The 26,733-nt window shown below is 44.6% G+C and overlaps 1 protein-coding gene across 1 annotated transcript in view; it reads right to left on the reverse strand.

Annotated features, from left to right (window-relative positions):
* Positions 1 to 26,078, reverse strand: part of LOC111149070 (transmembrane protein 165) — a 31,164-nt gene extending 5,086 nt beyond the window's left edge. Inside the window, exons 1-4 of the mRNA XM_022505977.1 lie at positions 25,658 to 26,078; positions 12,113 to 12,338; positions 903 to 1,078; positions 167 to 349 (exon numbers count right to left, since the gene is read on the reverse strand). Of these exons, the coding sequence (XP_022361685.1) occupies positions 167 to 349; positions 903 to 1,078; positions 12,113 to 12,338; positions 25,658 to 25,864 (792 nt within the window). The 5' untranslated portion in view covers positions 25,865 to 26,078. The remainder of the gene's footprint in view (positions 1 to 166; positions 350 to 902; positions 1,079 to 12,112; positions 12,339 to 25,657) is intronic.
* Positions 26,079 to 26,733: the final 655 nt, after the last annotated feature.

Consider the following 26,733-nt stretch of genomic DNA (forward strand, 5'->3'; position numbering starts at 1 on the left):
TGGGACACCGACATTTTAAAGAGAATCAGGATGATAGGTCTGAAACAGTCCAGCACACGAAGCAGTCCCTCGGCCCGGACTGACCGTCCAGGGTCCTCTGGAGAAAGGAACAGCATTACGCTTAGTCTATTAATCCAGAAGTGGCCATTTCTCAAGCATCACTCACCTCTCTGGCTGCCAGAACGATTGTCGTTAGTTGCGAGCGATCACCCCACTCTGCTAAGAATGTCAACGTCAGAGCCTGAACAAAGATGGGTGAGATAAAATGCAGCCATCTTTTCGGAGGTATCGTCGTGCTGGCTCCCGTTTCAACATCGCCTGGTCCGTTTAAGAGCTTGGTTCGTTGAAACTAAATTTTTAAAAGGAGAGAGAGAGAGAGGTAGATTAATCCCAGGAAGCAAATCAAAATAGTACAAAATTACTTAATCCTTCTTTTAAAAAGTGTTTAAATTTTATGGACTCTGCTCCCAGAAACTAAAATGATGTGACCCCAGACTTTTCTTCTGAACCTCTCACACACGACGACAAACACTATACTCTCAATTCTCCCACTCCTCTGCCACAAAATCAGGATTTACTGCTCACTCACCCTCCTGAACGCTGTGGGAAGACACGTAACATAGAAAGCATAGTTCCTGCTTCGCGGGAGCTTATCATCGCGAAGGGAGGAGCCTGCCCACACGAGGTCGGCACTCTGCCCAGCGTCCCTGCCCACCACAGCCCCACTCGCCCCGAGTCCCATCACGGACAGCTCTGAGATCGCAAACCGGGCGCGACAAGCCATTTCTGGGTGGCCCGCACACATCACACGGGGAGGAACGGCCACTGACGAACCTCAGGACAGTGAGGGTGCTTAGCTGAGTGCTTTTTTGGTCCAGATACTTTATACTGCCATCACTTACTTCCTCGTCTTTTTTCTTTAATTCCGCTTGAACTTCTTCCAGTTCCTCTTGACCTTCATCTGGACTCATCTTCAAGCCTTCTCGAAGCATTCTAATGCCAAAAATGGCAAATAACGCCGTGGAAACATAGTACGTATACACCCTGGGGATGACGGTGGTGGCGTAGCCGAACAGAACTGGAAGAAAACGCAGCAGTGTGTCCTGTGAACGAGCATGTGGCACAACCAACCCACGCAGTCGTGCACTTCAGGAATCCTAACTCAGCCCCGGTCTCGGGGCGCCTGGGTGGCTCAGGTCACGACCGCAGGGTCCGGGGACCAAGCCCCGTGTCTGCTCCTGCTCAGCGGCAGAGCTGGCTTGAGATTCTCTCTCCCTCTCCTCCTCCCCGACTCACACACACTCTCTCTTTCAAATAAATAAGTCTTAACAAACCCGAACTTTGTTCTAAAGGAAAATGGTTCAAATGAGAAGCTAATCTAATATGTATTAAACCTTAAATAATTCCACTTCTTTCCCTCCACCAATTCTGGATGCTTCGATCAAGCCAGTAGTCTAATACAATGAAATCAGCGGTCCGGTCCGGCTGAAGATGGCACGTCTTCCACGGGGAGACGATGAGCTCCTCTCCAGGCACACTCAGCCAGGTACTGGCTTGCCACGTGGCACGCAGGGTACAGTACTTCAGGGAGAAAGTTAACGCTGATGCCCTCTAAGGATCCTGGGATCCTGTAACCTGGAAGCTGGATACCACCTTCATATGTAAGTGGTATTTCTTCACCACAGTTCTTTAAATTATAAACTTCTATAGTGAAACATCACGACAAGATTCTCATGGTAGGTATGACTCCAACTCTGCTCCTTTTGAACTACTTAATTAGATCTTATAAAAGAAAATTCCTATACATATACTGAAATAACATTTACAGCAGACTCAAATTTATTCAGTACCACTCTTTCCTATCGTTAAAAAGAGGACAACTGTAGAAGTTATACAAAAAAACTATACTTGGAACCATATCAAGAGCCCAGATCCCAATTATGAAACACAATTATACCAGTATTATCAGTTCAGTATTTAAAATTTAAAAACTATGGAAAGGCCAGAGGATGTTTCCATACACATAATTAATGCAATTACTTTTTTTAAAGATTTTATTTATTTGACAGAGACACAGCAAGAGAGGGAGCACAAGCAGGGGGAGTGGGAGAGGGAGAAACAGGCTCTCCGCTAAGCATGGAGCCCAAGGCGGGGCTCGATCCCAGGACCCTGGGATCATGACCTGAGCCGAAGGCAGAGGCTTTAACCGACTGAGCCACCCAGGTGCCCTAAATGCAATTACACTCTACTTCACACGCTCTTTTTATAAAATGAGGACAACACTTAAAATCTGCCTGAACACTAAATGTATAACCACATCAAATGTATTCCCAGTGCACTACATGACAAAATTGAAAATTTTTAAATCCTGTTTAGAAAGACATCAAATCTATGCTTATGTGTACATGTTTTAATTTTATGTATGAACATGTATATCTGCATAGATGTGTGTGCACATACACGAGACATCAATTTTCTAGCTCCGTCCACTGAAACAAGGCCACAAAGCAAAGACACCTCAGGAACAAGGCCACTTCACAGGCAGACCCTGGTTTCTCATGGTGTTCCTCTGGAAAAGGCCCCTCAGGCAAACAGCTAACTCCAGGGCTGGGCAGACGGGCATAAGCTGCACCTGCACTACCTCGTTAGATGGGAAAACAAGTGTGAGCAAAACCAACAGATGGGAGCACGACACGAGGACCAGGAGCCGGCCTGCAGGGGTTCCCAGCAGTCAGATCTGGGACAATTTAAGCATATAGTTAAGTCATTAAAACCCACTGAAAATGTGAATTCCCCAGTTTATTACTAACAACACACAGACAAGCCCATGGGATAGGAAGGAGCTCTTAGCGCAGTGTGCTGGGGCCCGTGGGAAACGGTGACGGGGCCCCAGCACGAGAAAGCCACCATTCTGCAGTCATCAAGGGAACGCTGACATCATGTGAGAATCAGCCAAACAGCGGGACAGAGTATCCGTATTGTCTTACAGTGTCCCCTTAAAGACTGCATATTATTTGCAGGGAAGAAGATGCAAGAGAAATCCTGACATCAGTGAGGGACAGAGGGACATCATGTTCTCCCAGACGTGATACTCTGAAGGGACAAACATCTCCTACGCCGTCTTCTGGTCAAGAATACACAATCTTAAAGCAATCACGAGAAAACAGACAAACACAAGATGAGAAATCCATGAGAAGGGGAGGGGGTGTATTCTTTAAAAAATATAGTAATATTGTAAAACATGAGAAAAGGCTATGGAAGTATTTCAGATTAAAAGACTAAAAAGAAGCAAATGTAATACCTTCCCTAGACTCGCTCCTCTACAGGAGGGGAAAAACTGCTATAGTTTTAGGTCGGCTGACTAACACAGGGCTGGTAAAACATGCACCACTCTATCCATGTATATAAATCTATATATAAATTAAGTGTATATGTACATTCTTACCTACAAAGCATGTATAGGTCACGTATATTTACAAATATATAAAGCATGTACATACATACACATGCATAATTTTATTTAGATATGGACAGGTCACAAACACTAAAGCAAATGAGGTAAAATGTTAACAGTGAATCTGGATAAAAGGTACATAGGTGTTTGTACTGTTTTATTTATGCAACTCTGTAAGTTTAAAATAGTTTCCATAAAAGCTTTAAATTTAAAAATAGAATGAGCAAGCCTCTTTAAGTCTCTTAAACTCCGTTTTCCTTCTATCTTCAGATAATCTAAAAAACAAAACAAAACAAAAAAACCTTGATACTTACAGACACTTTCAACGCCATCTTTTCTGCCTCACATCTCCAGAGAAAGCAGAAAACTACCTGGCGTTCTAACTTTTTCTTCTTCTGGTTACTGTCCTTGTATTTCCTCCTGCTTTGGAAACTTTCCCTCAGACACTCAAGCACTTTTGCTCTGGGAACAGGGAGACGTTACTTGTCTTTAAGCAAGGACTTTGCAACAAGTCAGAACAGAGCTGCACATCCTGGTCCTTCTACACCTTGGCGATGTGGAAGTTCCCAGAAAAATCCCCTGGAGCAGAGACAAGAGATCTGGGACTCGCCGACTTTCAGGTAATTAAGCGGAGAACACTCCACATAAGGACACTGTGCGAAGCGGGGGGAAGATAGGCCAGGAATAAAACTGGGGGGAACAGGAATATTCAATGGCACAAAATTTTCCCCCAGAGAGACAGAAACAATAATTATCCTGTAAACACAGGGCGACACGCGAGCCAAGAGAATAAAAAGGTGGGAGCGGCCAGGAATGTGGCGTGAGGGGCTCACGGAAATGCAAACTGGACTCTAACGAGGAAAGCGGATCACTGAAGCCTTTCCGAGGGTGTCAGAAGCAGAAATCAGATGACGCGTGAAGGAATGAGATGGGCGAAAGGCGAGAAGGGAGCAGCAATGAAACCCCGAAGCACACAGGACTATACTGCATCGTGGAAGGGCCGAGATCGGCCGGGTGAACCCCGCCGCGAAGTGAGGGGCCTGCCTAGCACTGAGCCCTCCAGCAGCGTCTGAGAGAGACAAGACCTACAAGTGCAAGCTCCAAACCGGGACTGACCCAGGGACAGACAAAGAATTCCCAAGGGGCCACGATGACTACTTTCTCAAGGACTTCCCCGAAGTCTGACTTCTCTTTCCTAAAACTCATCTGCCTGAAATGTGCTTCTGGTTAAGGAGTCAGTCAGGCTCCCCTTTCTCTCATCCCTTCTTCGCTTCCCTTCTGTCCCCTTTGTGCCCAGCTTTCTATGGTGCATTTCCCCACAGTATGGAAAAATATAGACCCTCGGACAGCAAAGAGGGGGGCCTAAAACCACTGGGGTCCTCAATCAAGGCATCATAAACCAGACACGAGGCTTTGGGGCTTCCCTCTCTTATGCAAGTTTCTGGTAAGGTCATGACATCAGAAATAATGGCATTATGTTTACTGGAACTAACGCTCATGGCATTAGAAATACGGAGTTTCAGCCTTGGCAGGAATGACAGTTTTCACTGCGAGATCCTGCCTCTTTCATTCCCCAGCCACTGCAAACGAATGCCTTTTCCCTAAGGCAGAGTCTTGTTACCACAAAGCAAAGAGAGCATCAGAAGGCAACACCAAAGACTGTGGGGTGTTCTCTCGGCGCAGTGGCACTCTCCAAGCAGGCTGCCGTGCCTAATCCCACCCCCACTATCCGTTTTAGAAGAATTCTAAAGCAGATGGTTGTCATGAGATGTGTATCACATTCACTTCACTTCAAAAACCAACTCAAATGGGGCGCCTGGGTGGCTCAGTGGGTTAAGCCTCTGCCTTCGGCTCAGGTCATGATCCCAGGGTCCTGGGATCGAGGCCCGCATCGGGCTCTCTGCTCAGCGGGGAGCCTGCTTCCCTCTCTCTCTCTGCCTGCCTCTCTGTCTACTTGTGATCTCTGTCAAATAAATAAATAAAATCTTTAAAAAAAACCCAAAAACCAACTCAAATGACTTCAGACCGAAAGCAAGCTCAGCCTGGATGATTTACTGTTCACCTATTAGAGCCACCACGGCAGGTCAGGTGGTGGACCGTTTCCGCAAACTGAACGACCTAACTCTGCAGCTCCAAGGCCTGGCAAAATGTATTCAAAATATATGATGTGAAGGGCGCCTGGGTGGCTCAGTGGGTTAAAGCCTCTGCCTTCAGCTCAGGTCATGATCCCAGGGTCCTGGGATCAAGCCCCACATTGGGCTCTCTGCTTGGTGGAGAGCCTGCTTCCCCCCCACCCCGCGCCTGCCTCTCTGCCTACTTGTGATCTCTCTGTCGAATAAATAAATTAAAAAATATATATATGATGTGATACAGTTTTTAAACAAAACCCCTTATTGGCAGAAGTACATTGAAATGAACAATATTTCCATTTTCTCGATCATTTCTAAATACAGCCAGTTAAACAAGGTACTTCTAAGGAAAAGACTAACGTGTATAAGAAGAGTCATTTGATAAATTTCAGAGAAACTCTTTTTGGTATACTTGATGGTTTCCAATTCTCTGCTTTCAACAAAATCAAGAGCAGTATTTAAAATCTTAGTGTTATTGCCAGCTGGTAAACCATTAAAAATTATTGTGATGACAGATTAGTACATAATTTTTAGCCTAAAACTCAGGAGCAGTCCAATGAACTGAGTACAGTTATAACAAAATTTCTTACTATCTACTTATTTATGTCAATAAAATTTCCCCGCCTTACCTCTCTATTAAAAAAACATAAAAGATTAGAGTTGAGGGACGCCTGGGTGGCTCAGTTGGTTAAGCAGCTGCCTTCGGCTCAGGTCATGATCCCAGCGTCCTGGGATCGAGTCCCACATCGGGCTCCTTGCTCAGCAGGGAGCCTGCTTCTCCCTCTGCCTCTGCCTGCCATTCTGTCTGCCTGTGCTTGTTCTCTCTCCCTCTCTCTCTCTCTCTGACAAATAAATAAATAAAATCTTAAAAAAAAAAAAAAAAAGATTAGAGTTGAGGCTAAACCTTACTTCATTTAGTCAATAAAAATATTCGTCCACAGACATATAAACTAATTTAAAAAGAACAGTTCTGGGGCGCCTGGGTGGCTCAGTCAGTTAAGCATCTGACTTTTGATCCCAGCTCAGTTCTCAATCTCAGGCTGAAGTCAAGCCCCACACTGGCCTCCACACTGGGCACAGAGCCTACTTAAAAACAAACAGTTCAATCATTTCATTAAGAGATGCATGTCCAAATTTGAAAAAATGTTTTAGGTAGTGTGATATACTAGCTAAATATATGTAATATAAATGTATTTAGTTTGTGATATATTTTGCATTTAATCAACTGTGTACTATTAATAACTGTAACTTCATCTATAAAAAATATTAACATTTGGAGACTTAAAGAAAACTGTCAGTCTCGGATGCCTGGGTGGCTCAGTGGGGTAAGGCTCTGCCTTCGGCTCAGGTCATGGTCTCAGGGTCCTGGGATCAAGCCAGGACCATCATCGGGCTCTCTGCTCAGCGGGGAGCCTGCTTTCCCCTAACCCTGCCTCCCTCTCTGCCTACTTGTGATCTCTCCCTCTGTCAAATAAATCAATCTTAAAAAAAAGAAGAAGAAAACTGTTAGTCTCTTTTAAAATTCAATTTATGGGGCATCTGGGTGGCTCAGTTGGTTAAGCCTCCAACTCTTGACTTCTGATCAGGTCGTGATCTCAAGGTCGTGAGATCAAATCCGACATCAGGCTCCACACTCAGCGAGGAATCTGCTTGAGAATCTCTCTCCGTCTGTCCCACCCCTCCCCCTGCATGTGCACACTAAAATAATTAAATCAATCTTTAAAAATAAACTTCCATGTGTGTGCGTATTTGTGCAGCAGATGGCAGTGCTGACTGAGCTAGATCTGAACAAGCAAAATCCGTAAAAGATTTTGAGGCACAGAGTTATAATCATTTCAACAATAAAATTCTCTGGTATTATTCAAACTCATGCCCAACACATGACTTCACCAACAACTCACTCCACTTTTCCTATTTTCTATATCAAAATCTGCTTTTGAAAAAAAAATTGTGTTTTTATTATGAATTATGAATAACAATAAAGCAAACTCCCAAAATGTGAGAAGTAGTCAGATTATTTTAATCTGTAAAATATTCATGTGTAGTAGGTTTAACAGGACATAAACCATAATAGGCATCCAAGCGGCCAAAAACAGAACTTGCTCTGTACTTGAAGAACTAGCTTCCCTGCGAGGCCGGAGAGGTGCGGAGGGGTGAAGGACCCAGCGTCTGCAGCACTACACAAGACCGCAGCCCTCCGAGGGAACTGGGAACTCAGCGTGATCATCTGCACTCCACAGAGGGGGCGCTGAGGCTCGCTGGTTAAGGACCTCAACAGCAGGCCACTACCGGCAGTGAGGTTCCCACCCAGGCCTGACTCTCAGGGGAAAGCTGTTTTCCGCCCAGCTGGGTCACTTGGGGCGGCTTCTGAAACAGAGACTCAACTATGCTTCATGATTTTGTGTTAAGTTTACTTTCTCACGGTCTAATTCTTTGAAAAACCGAAGCTGATACAATAGTAACACAAACTGGGAATCTGAGAACATTTCATCCCTGTATTATAATGGGTAAGAAGAGCTTAATCAAACACAACAAACTGAAAGTGACTCTTGTTACTGATTACCGCATGTCCTTCAACGGTTACTGCTTTCCAACAAGCCCTTGAAATGTCCTGCAATCTTTAATCCTCTGTTGTGACTTGAGTCCTATTTCTAAGAAATCAGACAGAAGCTTATCTGGACTGAAAAACAAACAAACAAACAAAACAAACAAAAAACCCCACAAGGGTATACACAGGCAAACCAAGGATAAAAAACTAGCGAATAAATGAGGAGTATGGATCTTGGCTGTGACGAGCTGAAATTTTTTTAAATTACTGTTATTTTAGTCACCATACAGCACATCATTAGTTTCTGATGTAGTGTTCCATGATTCATTGTTTGCGTATAACATCAGTGCTCCATGCAATCCGTGCCCTCCTTAATACCCACCATCAGGCTCACCCATACCTCCTCCCCTCTAAAGCCCTCAGTTTGTTTCCCCAAGTCCATAGACTCTCATGGTTCGTTTCCCCCTTCATTTTTCCCTTCCTTCTCTTAATGTCCTCCATGCTACTCCTTACGTTCCACAAGTAAGTGAAACCATATAATAGACTTTGTTTGACTTTTAGCATAATCTCCTCCAGTCCCATCCATGTTGACGCAAAAGTTGGGTATTCATCCTTTCTGATGGCTAATATTCCATTGTGTATATGGACCACATCTTCTTTATCCATTTGTCTATTAAAGGGCATCTTGGCTCTTTCCACTGTTTGGCTATTGTGGACATTGCCGCTATGAACACTGGGGTGCATATGGCCCTTCTTTTCACTACATCTGTATCTTTGTGGTAAATACCCAGTGGTGCAATTGCTGGGTCACAGGGTAGATCTATTTTTAATTTTTTGAGGAACTTCCATATGGTTTTCCAAAGTGGCTGCACCAATTTTCATTCCCACCAACAAGTTTAAGAGGGTTCTCCTTTCTCCACACCTTCAAGAACACCTGCCACTTCTTACCGTGTCGATTTTTGTCATTCTAACTGGTGTAAGGTGGTATGTCACTGTGATTTTGATTTCAATCTCCCTGATGGCTAATGATGATGAACATTTTTTCCTGTGTCTGTTGGCCATTTGTATGTCTTCTTTGGAGAAGTGCCTATTCATGTCTTCTACCGATTTTTTTTTTTTAAGATTTTATTTATTTATTTGACAGAGAGAGATCACAAGTAGGCAGAGAGGCAGGCAGAGAGAGAGAGAGAGAGGAGGAAGCAGGCTCCCATCTAAGCAGAGAGCCCGATGTGGGCCAAAGGCAGAGGATTTAACCCACTGAGCTACCCAGGCGCCCCCTTCTACCGATTTTTTGACGTGATTATCTGTTTTGTGTGTGCTGAGTTTGAGAAGTTCTTTATAGATCTTGGATATCAGCCCTCTGTCTATAGTGTCATTTGCATATCTTCTCCCATTCTGTGGGTTGCCTCTTTGTTTTGTTGACTGTTTCCTTTGCTGTGCAGAAGCTTTTGATCTTGATGAAGTCCCAAAAGTTCATTTTCCCTTTTGTTTCCCTTGCCTTTGGAGACAAGTCTTGAAAGAAGTTGCTGTGGCCAATGTCAAAGAGGTTACTGCCTATGTTCTCCTCTAGGATTTTGATGGATTCCTGTCTCACACTGAGGTCTTTCATCCACTTAGAGATTATCTTTGTGTCTGGTATAAGAGTATGGTCCAGTTCCATTCTTCTGTATATGGCTGTCCAATTTTCTCAGTACCATTTACTGAAGAGACTTTTTTCCACTGGATATTTGTTCCTGCTTTGTCGAAGATTAGTTGACCATAGGGTTGAGGGTCCATATCTGAGCTCTCTACTCTGTTCCACTGGTCTGTGTGTCTGTTTTTGTGCCAGTACCATGCTGTCCTGGTGATCACAGCTTTGTAATACAGCTTGAAACCAGGCAACGTGATGCCCTCAGCTTTTTCTTTTTCAACATTTCCTTAGCGATTCGAGGTCTTTTCTTGTTCCATACAAATTTTAGGATTGTTTGTTCCAGCACTTTGAAAAATGCCATTGGCATTTTGATAGGGATGGCACTGAAAGTATAGATTGCTCTGGGTAGTATAGACATTGTCCAAAGTTTATTCTTCCGATCCATGAGCATAGACTGTTCTTCTATCTTTCTGTGTCTTCTTCAATTTCTTTCATGAGTGTTTTGTACTTCCTAGAGCATATATTCTTTACTTGGGTTAGGTTTATTCCAAGTATCTTGTGGTTTTGGTGCTATTGTAAATGGAATCCATTCTCTAATTTCTCTTTCTACAGTTGCACTGTTAGTGTATCAGAAAGCAACTGATTTCTGGACGCTGATTTTGTATCCTGCCACATTACTAAATTACTGTATGAGTTCTAGTAATTTGCGGATGGAGACTTTCAGGTTTTCCACATAGAGGATCATGTCATCTGTGAAGAGAAAGTTTGACTTCTTTGCCAATTTGAATACCTTTCATTTCTTTTTGTTGTCTGATTGCTGTTGCCAAGACTTCTAGTACTGTGTTGAACAATAGTGGTGATAGTGGGCATCCTTGTCATGTTCCTGATCTCAATGGGAAGGCTCTTAGCTTTCCCCCATTGAGAATGATACTCGCTGTAGGGTTTTTCATAGATGGATTTTATGAAGTTGAGGAATGTTCTCTCTATGCCTATACTCTGAAGAGTTTTAATCAGGAAAGGATGCTGTATTTTGTCAAATGCTTTTTCTGCATCAATTGAGAGGACCATATGGTTCTTGTCTCTTCTCTATGTCTTCTGTCACACTGACTGATTTGTGAACATTGAACTACCCTTGCATCCCAGAGATGAATCCCACCTGGTCATGATGGATAATCCTTTTAATGTACTGTTGGATCCTATTAGCTAGGATCTTGTTGAGAATTTTGGCATCCACATTCATCAGGGATACGGGTCTCAAATTCGTTGGTTTTGGGATCAAGGTAATGCTGGCCTTATAGAAAGAGACTGGAACTTTTCCTTCTGTTTCTATTTTTTGAAACAGCTTCAGGAAAACGGGTATTATTCCTTCTTTGAATGTTTGGTAGAATTCCCCCAGGGAATCCAACAGGCCCTGGACGCTTGTTTCTTGGGAGGTTTTTGATCGCTGCTTCGATCTCGTAACTGGTTATTGGTCTATTCAGGTTGTCAATTTCTTCCTGTTTCAGTCTTGGCAGTTTCCAGGTTTCCAGGAATGCATCAGCTTCTTCCAGGTTGCTTAATTTATTGTGATATAGCTGTGATAATAATTTCTGATAACTGTATTTACTTCCTTTGTGTTAGTTGTGATCTCTCCCCTTTCGTTCATAATTTTATTAATTTGGGTCCTTTCTCTTTTCTTTTGGATAAGTCTGGCCAGTGGTTTGCCAATCTTATTAATTCTTTCAAAGAACCAGCTTCTAGTTTCATTAACGTGTTCTACTGTATTTCTGATTTCTAATTCATTGATCTCTCCTCTAATCTTAATAATTTCCCTTCTCATGTGTGGGTTAGCTTTAATTTGTTGTTGATTCTCCAGATCTTTAAGGTGTAAAGACAGTGTGTGTATTCAGGACCTTCCTATTGTTTTGAGTGAGGCTTGGATGGCTATGTATTTCTTCCTTAGGACCACCTTTGCCGTACACAGTAGGTTTTGGATCTATGTGTCTTCGTTCTCATTGGTTTCATAAATTGATTAAGTTCTTCTTTGATTTCCTGATGGGCCCAAATATTCTTGAGCAGGATGGTCTTTAGCTTCCAAGTGTCTGAATTTCTTCCAAACTTTGAAATTTTAATTTTAAAAGTACAACATGGTTTTTAGTATGTCTGAATTTCTTCCAAACTTTGAAATCTTAATTTTAAAAGTACAACATGGTTTTTAGTAATGTACGTAACTGACACTATTTTCTGTTTACTTAATTCTGGAACTGTGTCAACCCAAGTGCACCTGACTAGTTTAGTCAATGACTCAATGCCCCAGACCACGCTTTCTCCTTAATTCAATAAAGTCATGAGGAGGAAAAAAGCACACTCACCTGATAAGCACGTCATTAGGCCCAAGGCCAGCATAGCCCCAGCCAACACCGTCAGCCGATTATAGCGCATTGCCATGATGGCTGCTATAAAAAATGTCTTATCACCCAGTTCAGATACAATGATAACTGATATTGCAGCAACAAATGCATGGATAAATCCCAAATTCGTCTGGGTAGCTGGATCTTCTTTATTGCCATGAACCGGGGCAGCTGGTGTAAATCCTTTCTGAAATAAAAAAGATACATACAGCTGTATCAGCTATTTTTTTGGAAAAAATCGTTACTTAAAATTGTTTTATTTTTGGATGTGAATTGAAGTTTTTCTGTCACTGTCATTAACTCACTAAGGACTCTGAAAGCCATTTGTAATGACCAAAACTTCTAACTGATAGATGCTACAATGCAGATCCAAGTATAATTCTGCAAAATAATTTTTTTAAGGAGACCAGCTATAGCCAAATGTTAAAATTACTCTATTTCCCAAACATTTGAGATTAGTTCTTAGCTATATCTCATTCAGATTTTTATTTGTAACTTGAATGGAAGAGTCAGATATGTTTACCAAACATTCAAGTAAAAGAAAGCAGAGAGAAGTTGCTTTAACATTTTACAGGACAAAATAGGATATAGAAAGTTCTCAACAGGCTGGAGCAAGAAATGGCTCTAGCTGTGATTTAATATAGCTGGACATAAAAATACATAAAGAACTTATAAAATACCAAAAAAAACCCAATAATCTGATTAAAATGGGCAGAGATCCCGAACAGATATTTTTCCAAAGACATCCAGATGGCCAACAGCCACATGGAATGATGCCCCACATTCCTCATCATCAGGGAAATGCAAATCACAACCACAATGAGGTTCCACCTCACAACTGTCAGAATGGCTAGAATCAAAAAGATAAGATACACATGTTGGTGAGGATGTGGAGAAAAGGAACCCTCGTGCACCTGGTGGGAATGTAAACTGATGCAGCCACTGTGGAAAACAGTACGGGGGCTCTTCAAAAACTTAAAAATAGAACGACCCTACGATCCGGTACAGGGTATTTACCCAAAGCAAACAAAAACGCTAAATTGAAAAGATCTATGCACTTCTATGTTTACTGCAGCATTATTTAAAATAGCCGGACAGGGAAAGAACCTAAGTGTTCACCAACAGAAGAAGATACGGTATTCTCTCTCTCTCTCTCTCTCTCTCTCTCTCACACACACACACACACACACACGCACGCACACAATGAATATTACTCAGCCATTAAAAAAATGAGTCTTGGGGCGCCTGCATGGCTCAATCCGTTAAGCATTTGCCTTGGCCTCCTCACGTCATGATCCTGGGGTCCTGGGATCAGGGCCCTGAGTCGGGCTCCCTGCTCAGTGGAAGTCTGCTTCTCCCTCTCCCATTCTCCCTGCTTGTGTGCTCTCTCTCTAATAAATACATAAAGTCTTTCAAAAAAAAGAGATCTTGCCATTGCAACAACATGGATGGACCTAGAGGGTATTATGCTAAGTGAAATCAGAGAAAGACAATAACATCTGGTTTCACTTACACATAGAATCTAAAAAACAAAACAAAAAAGCAAGCAAAACACAGGAACAGACTCATAATTACAGAGAACTGATGGCTGCCAGAGGGGTGGGGGTGGGAGGACAGGCAAAACGGGGGAAGGGGAGTGGGGATACAGGCCTGCAGCTATGAGTGAGTGCATCATGGGGAAGAAGGGGACAGCCCAGGGAATATGGTCAACGGTGCCATGGTTTCCTTGTCTGGTGACAGACAGCAGGCACACCTGTGAGGTAGCAAACATACAGAGCTGTCACATCACCATGCTGTGCACCTGAAACTCACGTAATGCTGCGTGTCAACTACACTTCAATAAAAAAAATTAAAACTGTTAAAAAGATGTACACATATAGAGCTGGATATATGATAGTGCTATGCCAATGTCTAAACAATCCTAGGAGGTGTCCTGTGGTCTAATAAAAACGACAAACCTGGGGCGCCTGGGTGGCTCAGTGGGTTAAGCCTCTGCCTTAGGCTCAGGTCATGACCTCAGGGTCCTGGGATTGAGCCCTGAATCGGGCTATCTGCTCAGCAAGGAGCCTGCTTCCCCCTCTCTTTCTGCCTTTCTCTCTGCCTGCTTGTGATCTCTCTCTCTCTCTGTTAAATGAATAAATAAAATACTAAAAACAACAACAAAAAAACGACAAACCTAAATCTTGGTCGGCATTAAGGTCATTTTAAGCTGAAATGTGACCATGCTCCAAGAAGCAAGAAGTACCTGACGTACTTTTTAACAGCTAGTGACAAGTCCATTATTCTGTGCTGCCCAGCTCTCACCCAAAGTCCTGCACAGTTCTGGGGAGCCACCGTGGAGAAGGCCCCGCCCCCTGAAGATCATCCCAGAAAGAAGAGGCTCTCAAGCTACAGGGTGGCAGGCTGTTGCGAGGCCACGACCAGCTTGTGTCAGCTAAGAATGTTTTTTACAGAGGCACCTGGGTGGCTCAGTCTTTAAGCATCTGCCTTCAGCTCAGGTCATGATCCCGGGATCAAGTCCCGCATTGGGCTCCCTGGTCCTCAGGAAGCCTGTTCTTCCCCTCCCTCTCCCCGTGCTCGTGTTCCCTCTCTCGCTATGTCTCTCTCTGTGTCCAAAAAATAAAATCCTTAAAAGAAAGAATTTTTTTTTACATTTTTAAGGGGTTGCAAAAAATAAAAAGAGGGACAGAAGGGAGAGGGATGGAAGAAGGAAGGGAAAATTATGCAACAGAGACCTTAAAAACCTAAAATATTACCTGGCCCGTCAAAAAAAAGTTTCCAACTTAGGCTCTAAAACAATCAAAGAAGGGACAAGGAGAAACCAGGTGCCTATGTTCCCATGGCCGCAAAAAGTCTGCAGGTCTGTATCTACACTGCAGGGTCCCAAGAGGTAGAACTAGAAAGTCACAGGTGCTAGCTTTAGGGGGCAGATTTTAGCTTACCCCAGAGAAAAGAGTTCTCCCCCAAGACAGCCAGGTGAAGCCATACTGGATGGCGAGAGAAGGCAGCCAGTCTCCTCCTCTGTGTCAGAGTTCCAGAGAAGAAGACGTCCCCTCACGGGACATGCACTGTGTCGGAGGTCTGCCACCGGGACCATTTTGTCTCTCAGGGGTCTTAGTGCAATGTCCAGAGATGCTGTCACAACTGAACTCCTGGCATCTGGCAGGCAAAAGCCACAGGTGCTGCTATGGACAGATCGCCATGCACAGGACAGCCCCAACCTCCACTGTGAAGAATTACCAAACCCAGCACATCTCTAGTTCCCAGGCTGGGAAACTGTGGACTGGACAAATCGCTTCTGCATGTCTCCTCCAAGCCTAACAGCCAACCTTTAATTAACTTTTAAAGCCTATGAATCTCTAGAAACCTAAGAGATGAAAAAGAGAAAAAAACTCCAAAAATACATATGATATTTGACAGGGTAAAAAACAAGTATTTTGATTTACACAGGTTCTAGTCAGAGATGTCAGAGGTTAAGAATAAAATTCTAAATTCTTAGTGCGCACAGCTTTCCTCAACTCACGAAAGGAACGTGAGTCCCAATTCCACAGTAAAGATCAGCAAAATTTAAGCATTTATCAGACGAGACCTCTGAGCTAAAAACTGGGGCAATTTAATGTTTTCGAAAATATCTGATGTTAGGACTAAATCAAAAGGACAGCCTTGGAAGCCAGCTCTTTATTAAGCAAGTACCATTTTAAGAAATTCTTCTTTCTTGGGCACCTGGGTGGCTCAGTTGGTTGAGTGACTGCCTTCAGCTTGGGTCATGATCCCTGAATCCAGGGATGGAGCCCCACATCAGGCTCTTCTCAGCAGGGAGTCTCCTTCTCCCTCTGACCTTCCCTCCCCTCCTGCTCTCTCTCAAATAAACAAAATCTTAAAAAAAAAAAAAAAAAAAGAAAAGAAATTCTTGCTTTCTCTCCATGACCATTTTAGCTCCATCTATGCTGATGGTCCTTTAAAGATGAGCTTCCTTTCTCTTCAAATACCCTCGATCATTAAGCATCATTAAAAAAAAAGAAGCATTTCAACTCGGCTCTCATTAATGCAACCATTTTCCTCCTGTATGAAGGAATTTCACTGTAAAGTATTTAGGATCTGAAATCCAAGAAAACATTTAGGAATAAATATACACCATTTATGATCAATTAGCTCTAAGCTCAAAACCAGAAAATGTTTACTTTTAAAAACACAGGGATCAAAACTGCATATTATATTCTCCTGACCTTATAATTCCCAACCATAAAGCCCTGGCTTTATTACTCAGCCTGTCTGTTTCTCTGTGAAATGACGACAAAATAAAACTTGCCTTGCAAGGACAACAAAACAAAAAAACCATATATTCTTAAAAACTTGCTATATACACGACACAAGAAAATCAACCTGCAGCTTTTATCATATATTAGGCTAGTCTTGATATCCAAAAAGATAGTGTTAAACCACCAACCACTGTGATAAGAATTGACAACCGAAGCATCAGGGTATTACGGAGGTCGATTTTTTAAAACTTAAAGTGCTAATAACAGGGTCAGAAAATGATCACTGGTTGTCAAAGGCCTAACTGCTTACAGTGTGCAGGGAGCGTCTCCTTTTTCTAATCCACCTTCAGGATAACTTGCAGCGGTTTAATGCGTGGCTCTGGTATCAGACTGCCCGGGTCCACAGCCAAGGCCTTACCACTTACTGTAGGACCTTGGGCCCAGAAGCTTACCTCCCCATGACTCAAGCTCTAGGGCTGCTGTGAAAATTAAATGAGCTCCCACACAGAAAGCTTTAGGATGACGCCTAGCCACACAGCAAGCACTCAGGGACACACAACAACCACAACGTACCACAATGACCAGTTTCATCCCTGTAAAACGAAGTTGGTTCATTAAGTTGGTCACTAACGACGAGCCTCACGCTCCCTATGGAAGGATGGGCCAGAGCAGCTGCGTCCAGCAGAAAATAATGCAAGCCACAGAATTTACATTTTCTGGTAGCCACGTTTTAAAAATGTAAAAACAGATAAAGTTATTTTTAATAATATTTTACTTAACCCGACATAGCCAAAACACTACTCTGGGAACACGGCATTCCTTTATTTCCACACGGGCGTCTACCTACTCAGCACGCCCAGCTCACGCACGTCCCCATTTAGCCAAGCCACAGTTTTCCAGTGCGGAAGGATGGCCACATGGCTCGGGCTACCGTTCTGGGCAGCACAACACAAGAATCTGTTAAGCTTCTCATAACCACCAGCCTTCAGTCACACAGTCCTACCGCCCTTCCTACCTCCTTTTTCTGATTCGCCTTGGTTCCTCAAGATCCAACTTACTAGAGAAGCTGTAAGCAAGACCTAGCCCGACGCCTCCCACCCCTAACCACCTGCGATCCTCAAGAGAAAGTGAATGCATTCCGTGGGCACAGCAGATACACTTCTGAAGCGAAGTTTATGACAGGAGCCCTAGGGGAGTTCATCTCTCTGTACTAGAAGCATGTGCAAATGTAATGTCATCTGTAGTAACAGAAGACAAAGTAACTAAATGTCCATCAACAGGGAACTGGTTAAACAAATGGTCGCTCTGTGTATCAGAATGTTTTCTAAAATAGAAGAAAAGTAAAAATTAGAATGTTTTATTTATACCAATAAAGAAAAATCAGGAAGATATTTTTAAATTGGAAAAAAAGCAGCTATTATGCGTATAGACATTGTATGTGTGTGTGTGGAGGGGTGCGGAGGGAGGGCGGTATACAGTTTGGTTTCGCTGTTAATGCATGCCAGGTCTCAAGTGATCAGTTAACAGTGGGTGTTTACAGGAAAGAAACCAGGATGACCACAACAGGAGTCCACAAACTTTTTCTTAAAGGGCCAAATGTTTAATCTCACAGGCCACAAAGTCTGTGGTAACTATGCAACCCCAGATGTTGGAGCTGGAGAACAGCCACAGAGAAGACTTTAATGAACGGGCATGGCTCTGCTCCAGTAAAAAACTTTCTTTACGGGGCACCTGGGTGGCTCAGTGGGTTAAGCCTCTGCCCTTGGCTCAGGTCATGATCTCAGGGTCCTGGGATCGAGCCCCAAATCGGGCTCTCTCCTCAGTGGGGAGCCTGCTTCCCTCTCTCTCTCCGCCTGCCTCTCTGCCTACTTGTGATCTCTCTGTCAAATAAATAAAAAAATAAAATCTTAAAAAAAACAAACAAACCTAGGAGCCAGTGGTAAAATGCAGTCTGCTGACTCCTCAAACTAGAATACAAGAGGAGGAGGGGGACACATATTGTTTCACTCTATGTTCTTTGTACTTGCGGGGTTTTTTGGGTTTTTTGGTGTTTTCCATACACATGACTGCAGACACCTGTTGTGTACCACTTCAAAAATCTCTCAACCCAATCTCTGGCTCTGCTTATGGAGAACCAATTCTTCAAAGGCTATTCATGGGTTTCAGGCAGGTTCAACCAGAAATTAGGGGCTCTGCACTCCTTCACTGCCCGGCAGTCTGGAGGAGCTACACCTGTGGGGCAACCACTGACCAACGCGGGAAGTGGGCTCTCATTTTGTCAGCCTCCCTGAAGCCTCAGCAGGATTCGGGACCAGCCACTCCAACTTCAAAATGCACCGGGGCACATGCCCTTACCTTACTGCCAGGACTGACAACTGGAAAGATTACAGGCATGTTCTGAGAACAGGGAGTAAACCCATCAGATGCATGGCTGGGGTAAGACGAGAAACATGATAAACTGAGCCCAGACTGAAACTCCTGTTTGTTCTGACCAGCAAGAAGCCCTTAAAAGTCTGAGTAGAAGCCACAAATGCGATCAAGGCACTGTGGCTAATAGATCAGGGCAGAAAGCAGAGAAGGCTGGCAGCCACTGGACCAGTGAATGAGGCGATCAGCCGCGTAAGACCAATGTTGAAGACACTTCAGAGAAAGGACAATTCTGCACATGATGGAAAGGGAAAACATCAAAAGAACTTTAAAAAGTGGTGGCAATGTGGTCAGAGGTGGGGAATGGATCAAAGATGATGGTAAGGTTTTCTGCTGGGTGTACTGGGAGGAATATTTATATTCCTACAAAGTGTGTGGGCAAGTGGGAAAAAAAATAAGGTTTCGTTTCAGATACGTTCACTGGGAGGCAGTAAAACACATTTCAAATGAAGGCCTCCAAGAGGCCACCAGAACTGGGACACCTGAGCTGAGTCCAGCCCAGTCTCGAGGTGCGCGTCTGTTTGCTGGCAGCCTACGCTGATCCCCTAGAGCTCTGCGAGTACATGGGATTTCCAAGAGAAAGGGAGATAGATTAAGTTGAAAAAATGAGCCTTAGAGAAAGTCTTTACCTGGGGGAGGGGGCAGAGGGGGGGAAAAAAACAGCAACAACAACACAACTGTCTTAATCAGAGGGCCAGGCAGGAGAGCACCACAGATGGTCAAGTTAGGGGCAGGCACCATTCGCTCAGCTACTAACTAGATGTAGTATTTTAATATATGCCGTTTAACCAGCTTCTCAAAAACCTGAGCCCTGTTATCTCAACATAACGTAAGAGGAGAGACTGAAACTTACTAAGACTCAAGGACATCCGGCCAAGATGGGGTAAAGGCTCTTAAAGAGGAGGGTGAACAGTGTGAAATGAGAGCTGAAAAGGACCCCAGGATGTAGCAAGGAGGTAGGTTTAGGTACCCTTCAAAACCGAATTTCAATGAAAAGACAAGGACTGAAGCCAAATAAGGAAGACTAGAGTGAGGCAAAAGAGCAGTTAATTCCCTAATCCCCAGTGAGAAATATGGTCGAGGGGCGCCTGGGTGGCTCAGTGGGTTAAGCATGTGCCTTTGGTTCAGGTCATGATCCCACGGTCCTGGGATCGAGCGCCGCATCAGGCTCCCTGCTCAGTGGGGAGCCTGCTTCTCCCTCTGCCTGCCGCTCTCCCTCTCTCTCTGACAAATAATTAAATAAAACCTTTCCAAAAAATCTGATTTATAAAACTGAAGAATATAAACAAACACAGTCAAGTAGTTAAGTTATTGTCTTTTTCTCCCCTTCTCCAAAAAGGAGAAGCCTGTGGGCTGGTGTCAGCGGACAGAAAGGAGCCAATGAAAGGGAAAGAATAAAGACTCTGAAGAGGGCAAGTAGCAGAGGTCAGAAGAGAACAGGCATAGGGACACGGCGAAGAGGCGCGGAAAGGATGGCAGTCTGGCCCCACACACGGAGAAAGGCAGGAAGTGGAGATGCTCCAGGCGGCTCACAGGCAGGGACTGTAACTCTGGGATCCCACTATCCAGTTACAGTGTTAGACGGGTCAGTGGTGAAACACCAGTGTCTGCCTTTGTTCAGATACCACCATTTCAGTATTTCAGTTTGGGGGTCAGATGCAAATGATTTACATCTTGAGATGCAGAAAAAAAAATAGCTGAATAAAACTCATACTCAATTAAAATTAATTCCAAACTGAAAAATGGAGCAGGGGTCGGGGGGGGGGGGCGCTAAGTTCTCCCTTTAGAAAGTATTCCTTCTCTTGATCTTCAAGAGAAGAATGAAAATGCCGACAAGGCAAACAATAGCTCCTACTTGAGTTCTAGAGTTCGGATGTGCACACCGCGGCAGTGACTGAACGAAAGCGGCCTGGGAACCCCAGGGGCACCTCCACACGGCCGCCCATGCCTGTGAAACAAGGACTGGTCTCCCTGCAAGAAGACAGCAAGAAAGCCAATCAACAAAGGTCATCATATCAGAGGTGAAATCTGGCGATAAAGGGGTCTAGAGGAAAATGTTTAGAACTGGCTGAGAACGGTCTCCTCACTGTTACTTTACCATATCAAGTCAGAAATGCCTTTCCCACAAGATGGAAAATGTGCACAAAAATACATGTGCAACTTAAATAAGACACCATGGAAAAACCTGGTTTTAAAAGACTGTACGGGTCTTTAAAAGACTGGGTGGCGCAGTTAGTGAAGCATCAAGACTCTTGATTTCAGCTCAGGTGGTGACCGCAGGGTCCTGAGATGTAGCCCTGTATCCTGTGACCCGGGCTCCAGGTTGGGCAGGGAGTCGGCTTGAGATGCTCCCTCTCCCTCTGCCTCTTCCCCTGCTCGTATAAGCTCTCTCCCTAAATAAAAAGTTTTCAATAAATAAGCAAATAAAAAATAAGAGATTGTATTTAAAGATAAAATTGTATTTTATTATAAATCTCACTAGAATGTCTTTTTATCTGTGAATGGTTAGGTCTGTTGTTTTTTATTTTTTTTGTTACTTGTTAATTCATATTAGAATACTATGTATTTAATAGATTTTTGTAAATGCATTTTAATGAGTTAAACTTTATTTTTGTTAGTTTTGTAACGTATTTATAAATTGAGATTTGAAATGTATTAAATGTATTTAGCTTCACTGATTTTTTAATTGCTTTGACAGTAGAATACCACCAAACAAATTCTGTAACATAATGATCACTTCATTCTGACAGAGCAATCATGAGTAAGACAAGAGTCACCTGACAGCCTCTATCTTTGCTATAAAGAGGTTAGAACTGAGCGGTTGGGGTTGGGCGGAATGGAGCATGAGTGCAATCGCATGAAAATGGAAAAATGTGTATAAAATTATCGCACAGGTAGTGATCCAAAAGGGCACGTGCGCCTGAATGTTTATAGCAGCAATGTCCACAATAGCCAAACTACGGAAAGAACCTAGATGTCCATCAACAGATGAATGGATAAGAAGATGTGGTATATATACACAATGGAATACTATGCAGCCATCAAAAGAAATGAAATCTTGCCATTTGCAATGACATGGATGGAACTAGCGGGTATTATGCTGAGCAAATTAAGTCAATCAGAGAAAGATAAACATCATATGATCTCTCTGATATGAGGAATTTGAGAGGCAAGGTGGGGAGTTGTGGGGGGTAGGGAAGGAAATAATGAAACAAGATGGGATCGGGAGGGAGACAAACCATAAGATACTCTTAATCTCACAAAACAAACAGGGTTGCTGGGCGGTGGGGAGTGGGGAGAGGGTGGCTGGGTTATGGACATTGGGAGGGTATGTGCTTTGAAGTGTGTAAGCCTGATGATTCACATACCTGTACCCCTGGGGCAAATAATACATTATATGTCAATACAAAAATTAAATACATAAAAAAATAAAATATTGCACAGAAGGCCTTCTCACAGTTCAAAGATAATAAATAGAAGAAATGCCAAGAAACAGTAAAGCAGAAATACAGTAACAAGAATTTGCACTGGGTGAGGTAATAGGCTTTTGTGGCTTTATCAACTGTGCTATGCAACCAGAGCGGTTCTGTGGACGTCCAGAATACGCAGCTAATTGTAAACTGCTTTATAAAATCTGTCTGATCTCCCTCAACTAAATGGACCTAAGGCTTCTTGGATTACATGCTCTGCCCAGGGAAAGAAAAAGAAAAAAAAACAAAAACAAAAACAAAACAAAACAAAAAAAACTAAGTAAATCACTAGAAGCATAAACTGCATAAATGAAAGGATCCAAGTGACCAACAACTACTCTTCCCATGGGTTTGTAAACTGGGGTTTATTTGTAACTGTCAGTAGAGAGTGAAGCCCCAACTTTTTTAGCTGATTATAGGGGGAAAAAAAAAAAACAATGTCGAAAGCCCTGTCAGAAGTTGTTATCTTGCTTCAAAGTATCCTGAGGTATAACATTTTCATAATACATCCTACATGTGAATGTCTACCAGTGAAGGAGAGATTCTCCCCCCTCCATTTTCAGAAGTCCACTCTCACACAGCGGCATGAAAAAAAGTAAATTTAAATAACCTACCCTTTTAAAAGCTACTGGATGTAGCTGCAAAGCAAACTGGTTGAAACTTCCAGATACCCAGCAACAATCAGCCCTTGCTTATATAGTTATTAAATTGAACTCTGACCATATCTTACTTATAACAGGACAAAAAAAAACAAAGGATCGTTAAATTACATAGTTTAGAAAACATGTTTTAAAAACATGTTTAACTAAAACATGTTTTAGTTTAGAAAGAAAAATCTCTTCCAAAATGCTATAGCACCCTAGAGAAAAAACCTGAGCCTTATCAAAACCTTAGATGAAAACATGACTAAAACAAGATAATCAGATTCTACCACAATATAGAACAATTTAGAATAAATTCCTATCTTTGGGCACCTGGGTGGCTCAGCCGTTTAAGCATCTCCCTTCTGCTCAGGTCATGATCCCTGGCATGCGCCCAGAGTAGGGCTCCTTGCCCAGCAGGGAGCCTGCCACTCCCTCTGCTTGTGCTCTCTGACACATAAATAAATAAAATCTTAAAAAAAAAAAAAAAAATCCTATCTTAAAAGAACCACCAAGAACACAGCTGACCCTTGAACAATGCGGGATTAGAGGTGCTGAGCCACCCCCCAACACACAGTGGAAAATCTGCATATAACTTTGGGCCCCCCCAAAACTTAACTACTAACAGCCTACTGCTGACAGAAAGGCTTATCGATAACGTACACTGATCTCAATTAGCACATATTTTGTATGTTACATGCATTTTACACTGTGTTCTTGTAATAAAGTAAGCTAGAGAAAAGAAAATGTTACAATCGTAAGGAAGAGAAAAAACATTTACAATACTGTATTGAAAAAAAACCCACGTATTAGTGGACCTATCCACTTCAAACCCATTGTTCAAGGGTCCACTGTGTGTCAAAATATTTAAGACAAAAATCGTATTATATTGTGCCTGTCCCTTCCCTCCCATCTCCAGTTTTAAAGACAAGGATCCTTAAGTCCACGTAAATACAGTCACGGCACACTGCTGTCTTTATTTTACAAGGCTAGACTTCTCCTTGCTGCCTAAAAAGGTATTATTAATAGCCACACCTACCACTATTTATATCTCAAAAATCACTATGTGACTAAAACTATGATGAAAGGCCTGGAATGTTACATTCAAAATCTCTCTCACTCACAAAGTTACTTAACCAAAAGTAGTCTAGTTTGAAAATAATGAGTTAATGACAGATAATGAGCTTAAATGACACAAACCTAAAGGATAAACACTAAGAATACATTTGATGAATCAGCATTTTAAGTTCCATTTCATAAGTGGAAATGGCTAGCCGGGTCAGCTGAGCCCAGGAGTGACAGGCAAGAGAGAAATCCTTTTTTTTTTTTTGAAGATTTATTTATTGGACAGACAAGTAGGCAGAGAGGCAGGCAGAGAGAGAGGAGGAAGCAGGCTCCCCACCAAGGAAAGAGCCGGATGTGGGGCTTGGCGCTCGATCCCAGGACCCTGGGATCATGACCTGAGCCGAAGGCAGAGGCTTTAACCCTCTGAGCCACCCAGGCGCCCCGAGAAATCACTTTTAACTAGAAGTTTTAGGGACGTCTTCAACGAGTAGGTATCTGCTGGTTCTGGAGAGGTGGGGACGGTTCTGACAGCCCGCCCCAAGCTCAGGAGGCCTTTTTAGGGAGGCTCCCTGCTGGGGAGACGGGCCACAGAGTACATGGCACATGTCCAGGCTGAGTGGTTTGAGTACTGCCTATGAGCAAGGGAGTGGTGTCCAAAAAGCCTGGAGGCTGACTGGGGCCAAATCAGGAAGAAATCTTAACATCTGGCAGAAGAGGATGGACTGAAGTCAGTATGCGGGGGCAACTCACTGAGGGTTTCTGAGCAGTAGGAGAGAACTCCATTTCAGAAAGATGCGTTAGGCGGTGTCTGGCTAAATGCAGCCTGCCTGGGCGGAGGGGGAGAGGCGGAACTGCAAACCTCCCCCACGAGAAGAGATCCCAGAGGCCTCAATTCAGGAGTCCTAACTGGAAATGGGGAGAAAGCTTTCTGGCTACAGGGAAGGCATTTAAAAATGCCGCCGAGGGTCTGCTTACAAGCGACTCAGTGATTCTAGTAACGTAAATTAAGACGTTAATTAAGACCAAAGGACCGGGTTCTGGTATGCTCAGAAATTTAGTTTTGCCATCCCACACCGCCGCAGCACTCTGACTGGTTATTCCTCTGCATTCCCGAGGGCTACTTGCTGCAAGCCAGAGCACGTTTTTTAAAAAGTGAGAGTCACGCTTCATAATCCACATACACTGGGCAAAACACACAGGTCGTGCAAAGCTGAATCCGGGGAAGCGGTCTGGGACAAGCGGTTTCAACACCGAAACGTCCGATGCTGTTATCCTCAGGGAACACGAAAAGCTTCCCACCGTCCTCGGTCAAAAACTTCCTACCCGGGACGGGTATCTGCCGCTCTTGAGGACACGGCGGGTCATCCAGAAGCCCATCCCTCGGCAGCAGCATCCCGGCGTCCCCGGGCGGGAAGCTTCCCGCGGACGCCGGGCTGGGCGCTCCCTTCCCCTCCCCCATAAAAAGCCGGGCGAGGCCCGGCCCGACCCGGGAACAAGCGCCCTCCACCGTCTCGACCCGCAAGGAGCGGCGGCGGGCTCCCCTCCCCCTCGCCGGCCGCCGAGGCCGAGCACGGCGCTGCCCGCGGCCGCGAGCCTGGTACCCTGCGCACCGGCTCCGCAGCCGGCCCGGCCCGTCCTGCTCACCTCGAACCGGGCTGGCTCGGGGCCCTGCACGGCCGCGGACTGCGACTTCAGCTGCTGGGCAGGCGCCGGCAGTTCCTTGTTCCGGTGGCTAAGGTCTTCGTCGGGGACGGAGCGGACGCCGGTCGGGGCCCACGGCAGCGCGAAGAGCAGGAGCAGAAGCAGCTGGGGCGCCGATGCGCGGCCACTCCCCCGGGCCGCCGCCGCCATCCCGCCGGCCCAGACGGCCACGCACGGGCGCCGCAGGAGGAAGTGCCGGCGACGGGAAACGTCGACCCCAAGCCGCCCCCGCCGTGCGTCCCTCACGCCTCGCCGCCGCCGCCGCTCAGTGAGAAACCGACACCATGCGGGAAGTGGCAAGGACGCGCGAGAAGCTTAGAGCAGGCCGGCGTCCGCAGCGACCGCCTCGGCCCTCCCCCTCTCCCGCGGCGGCCACAGGACTCAGCCAACTGTCTCGCTGCGGCCCAGCCCAATTCCTCGGGGCCCCGCCCCTGCCCGTGACAGCCTCCCATTGGCCCGGCGTCCTCCTCGGCGTCGTGACGTCCGCGGGCAGGTTGAGGTGCGGCTCGCGCCCTCCTCCCATTGGACCCAGCGCCCCTGGGAGGTGCCGGGCCGCGTGACGTTCCTCTCTTCGCATCCCTCTCGCGCTCCACGCGTATCCTTCCTCCCAGGTGTCTGCCCGGCGACCCGGCACCGCCCGGCCGGTTGCTTCTGCTCCCGCCCGAGTTTTCTGCCCTAATATCCGGGCCGGCCCACGCTTCCTTTAGCCTGTCCTAGGTGTTGAATTAGTTGGAGCGCTGTGGTTACGTGGCGCTCGCTGTGGGGACCGCCACACCTAGCCCGGTGCCGCACTCTCTATTCTCGGTGCCGCCTTGAACGTGCGGCCATCTATTGAGGGCAGTGTTGGAGAGTCAAATGCGATTTAAGACAAATCTCTGAAATGGGACTTAGGAAATAAGAGGCGAAAATCCTCAAGACTTGTTTTAGATATTTGTTTGCCTGTAATTATCCCCAGACCACAAACATTTAAAGCCTATTTTAGATTTTTTTAAATTCCGCACCTATCTTAGACTGGTCTC

This window comes from Enhydra lutris, unplaced genomic scaffold, assembly GCF_002288905.1.
Source record: "Enhydra lutris kenyoni isolate GAN:26980312 unplaced genomic scaffold, ASM228890v2 scaffoldscaffold21, whole genome shotgun sequence".
In the NCBI taxonomy this organism is placed as follows: domain Eukaryota; kingdom Metazoa; phylum Chordata; class Mammalia; order Carnivora; family Mustelidae; genus Enhydra; species Enhydra lutris.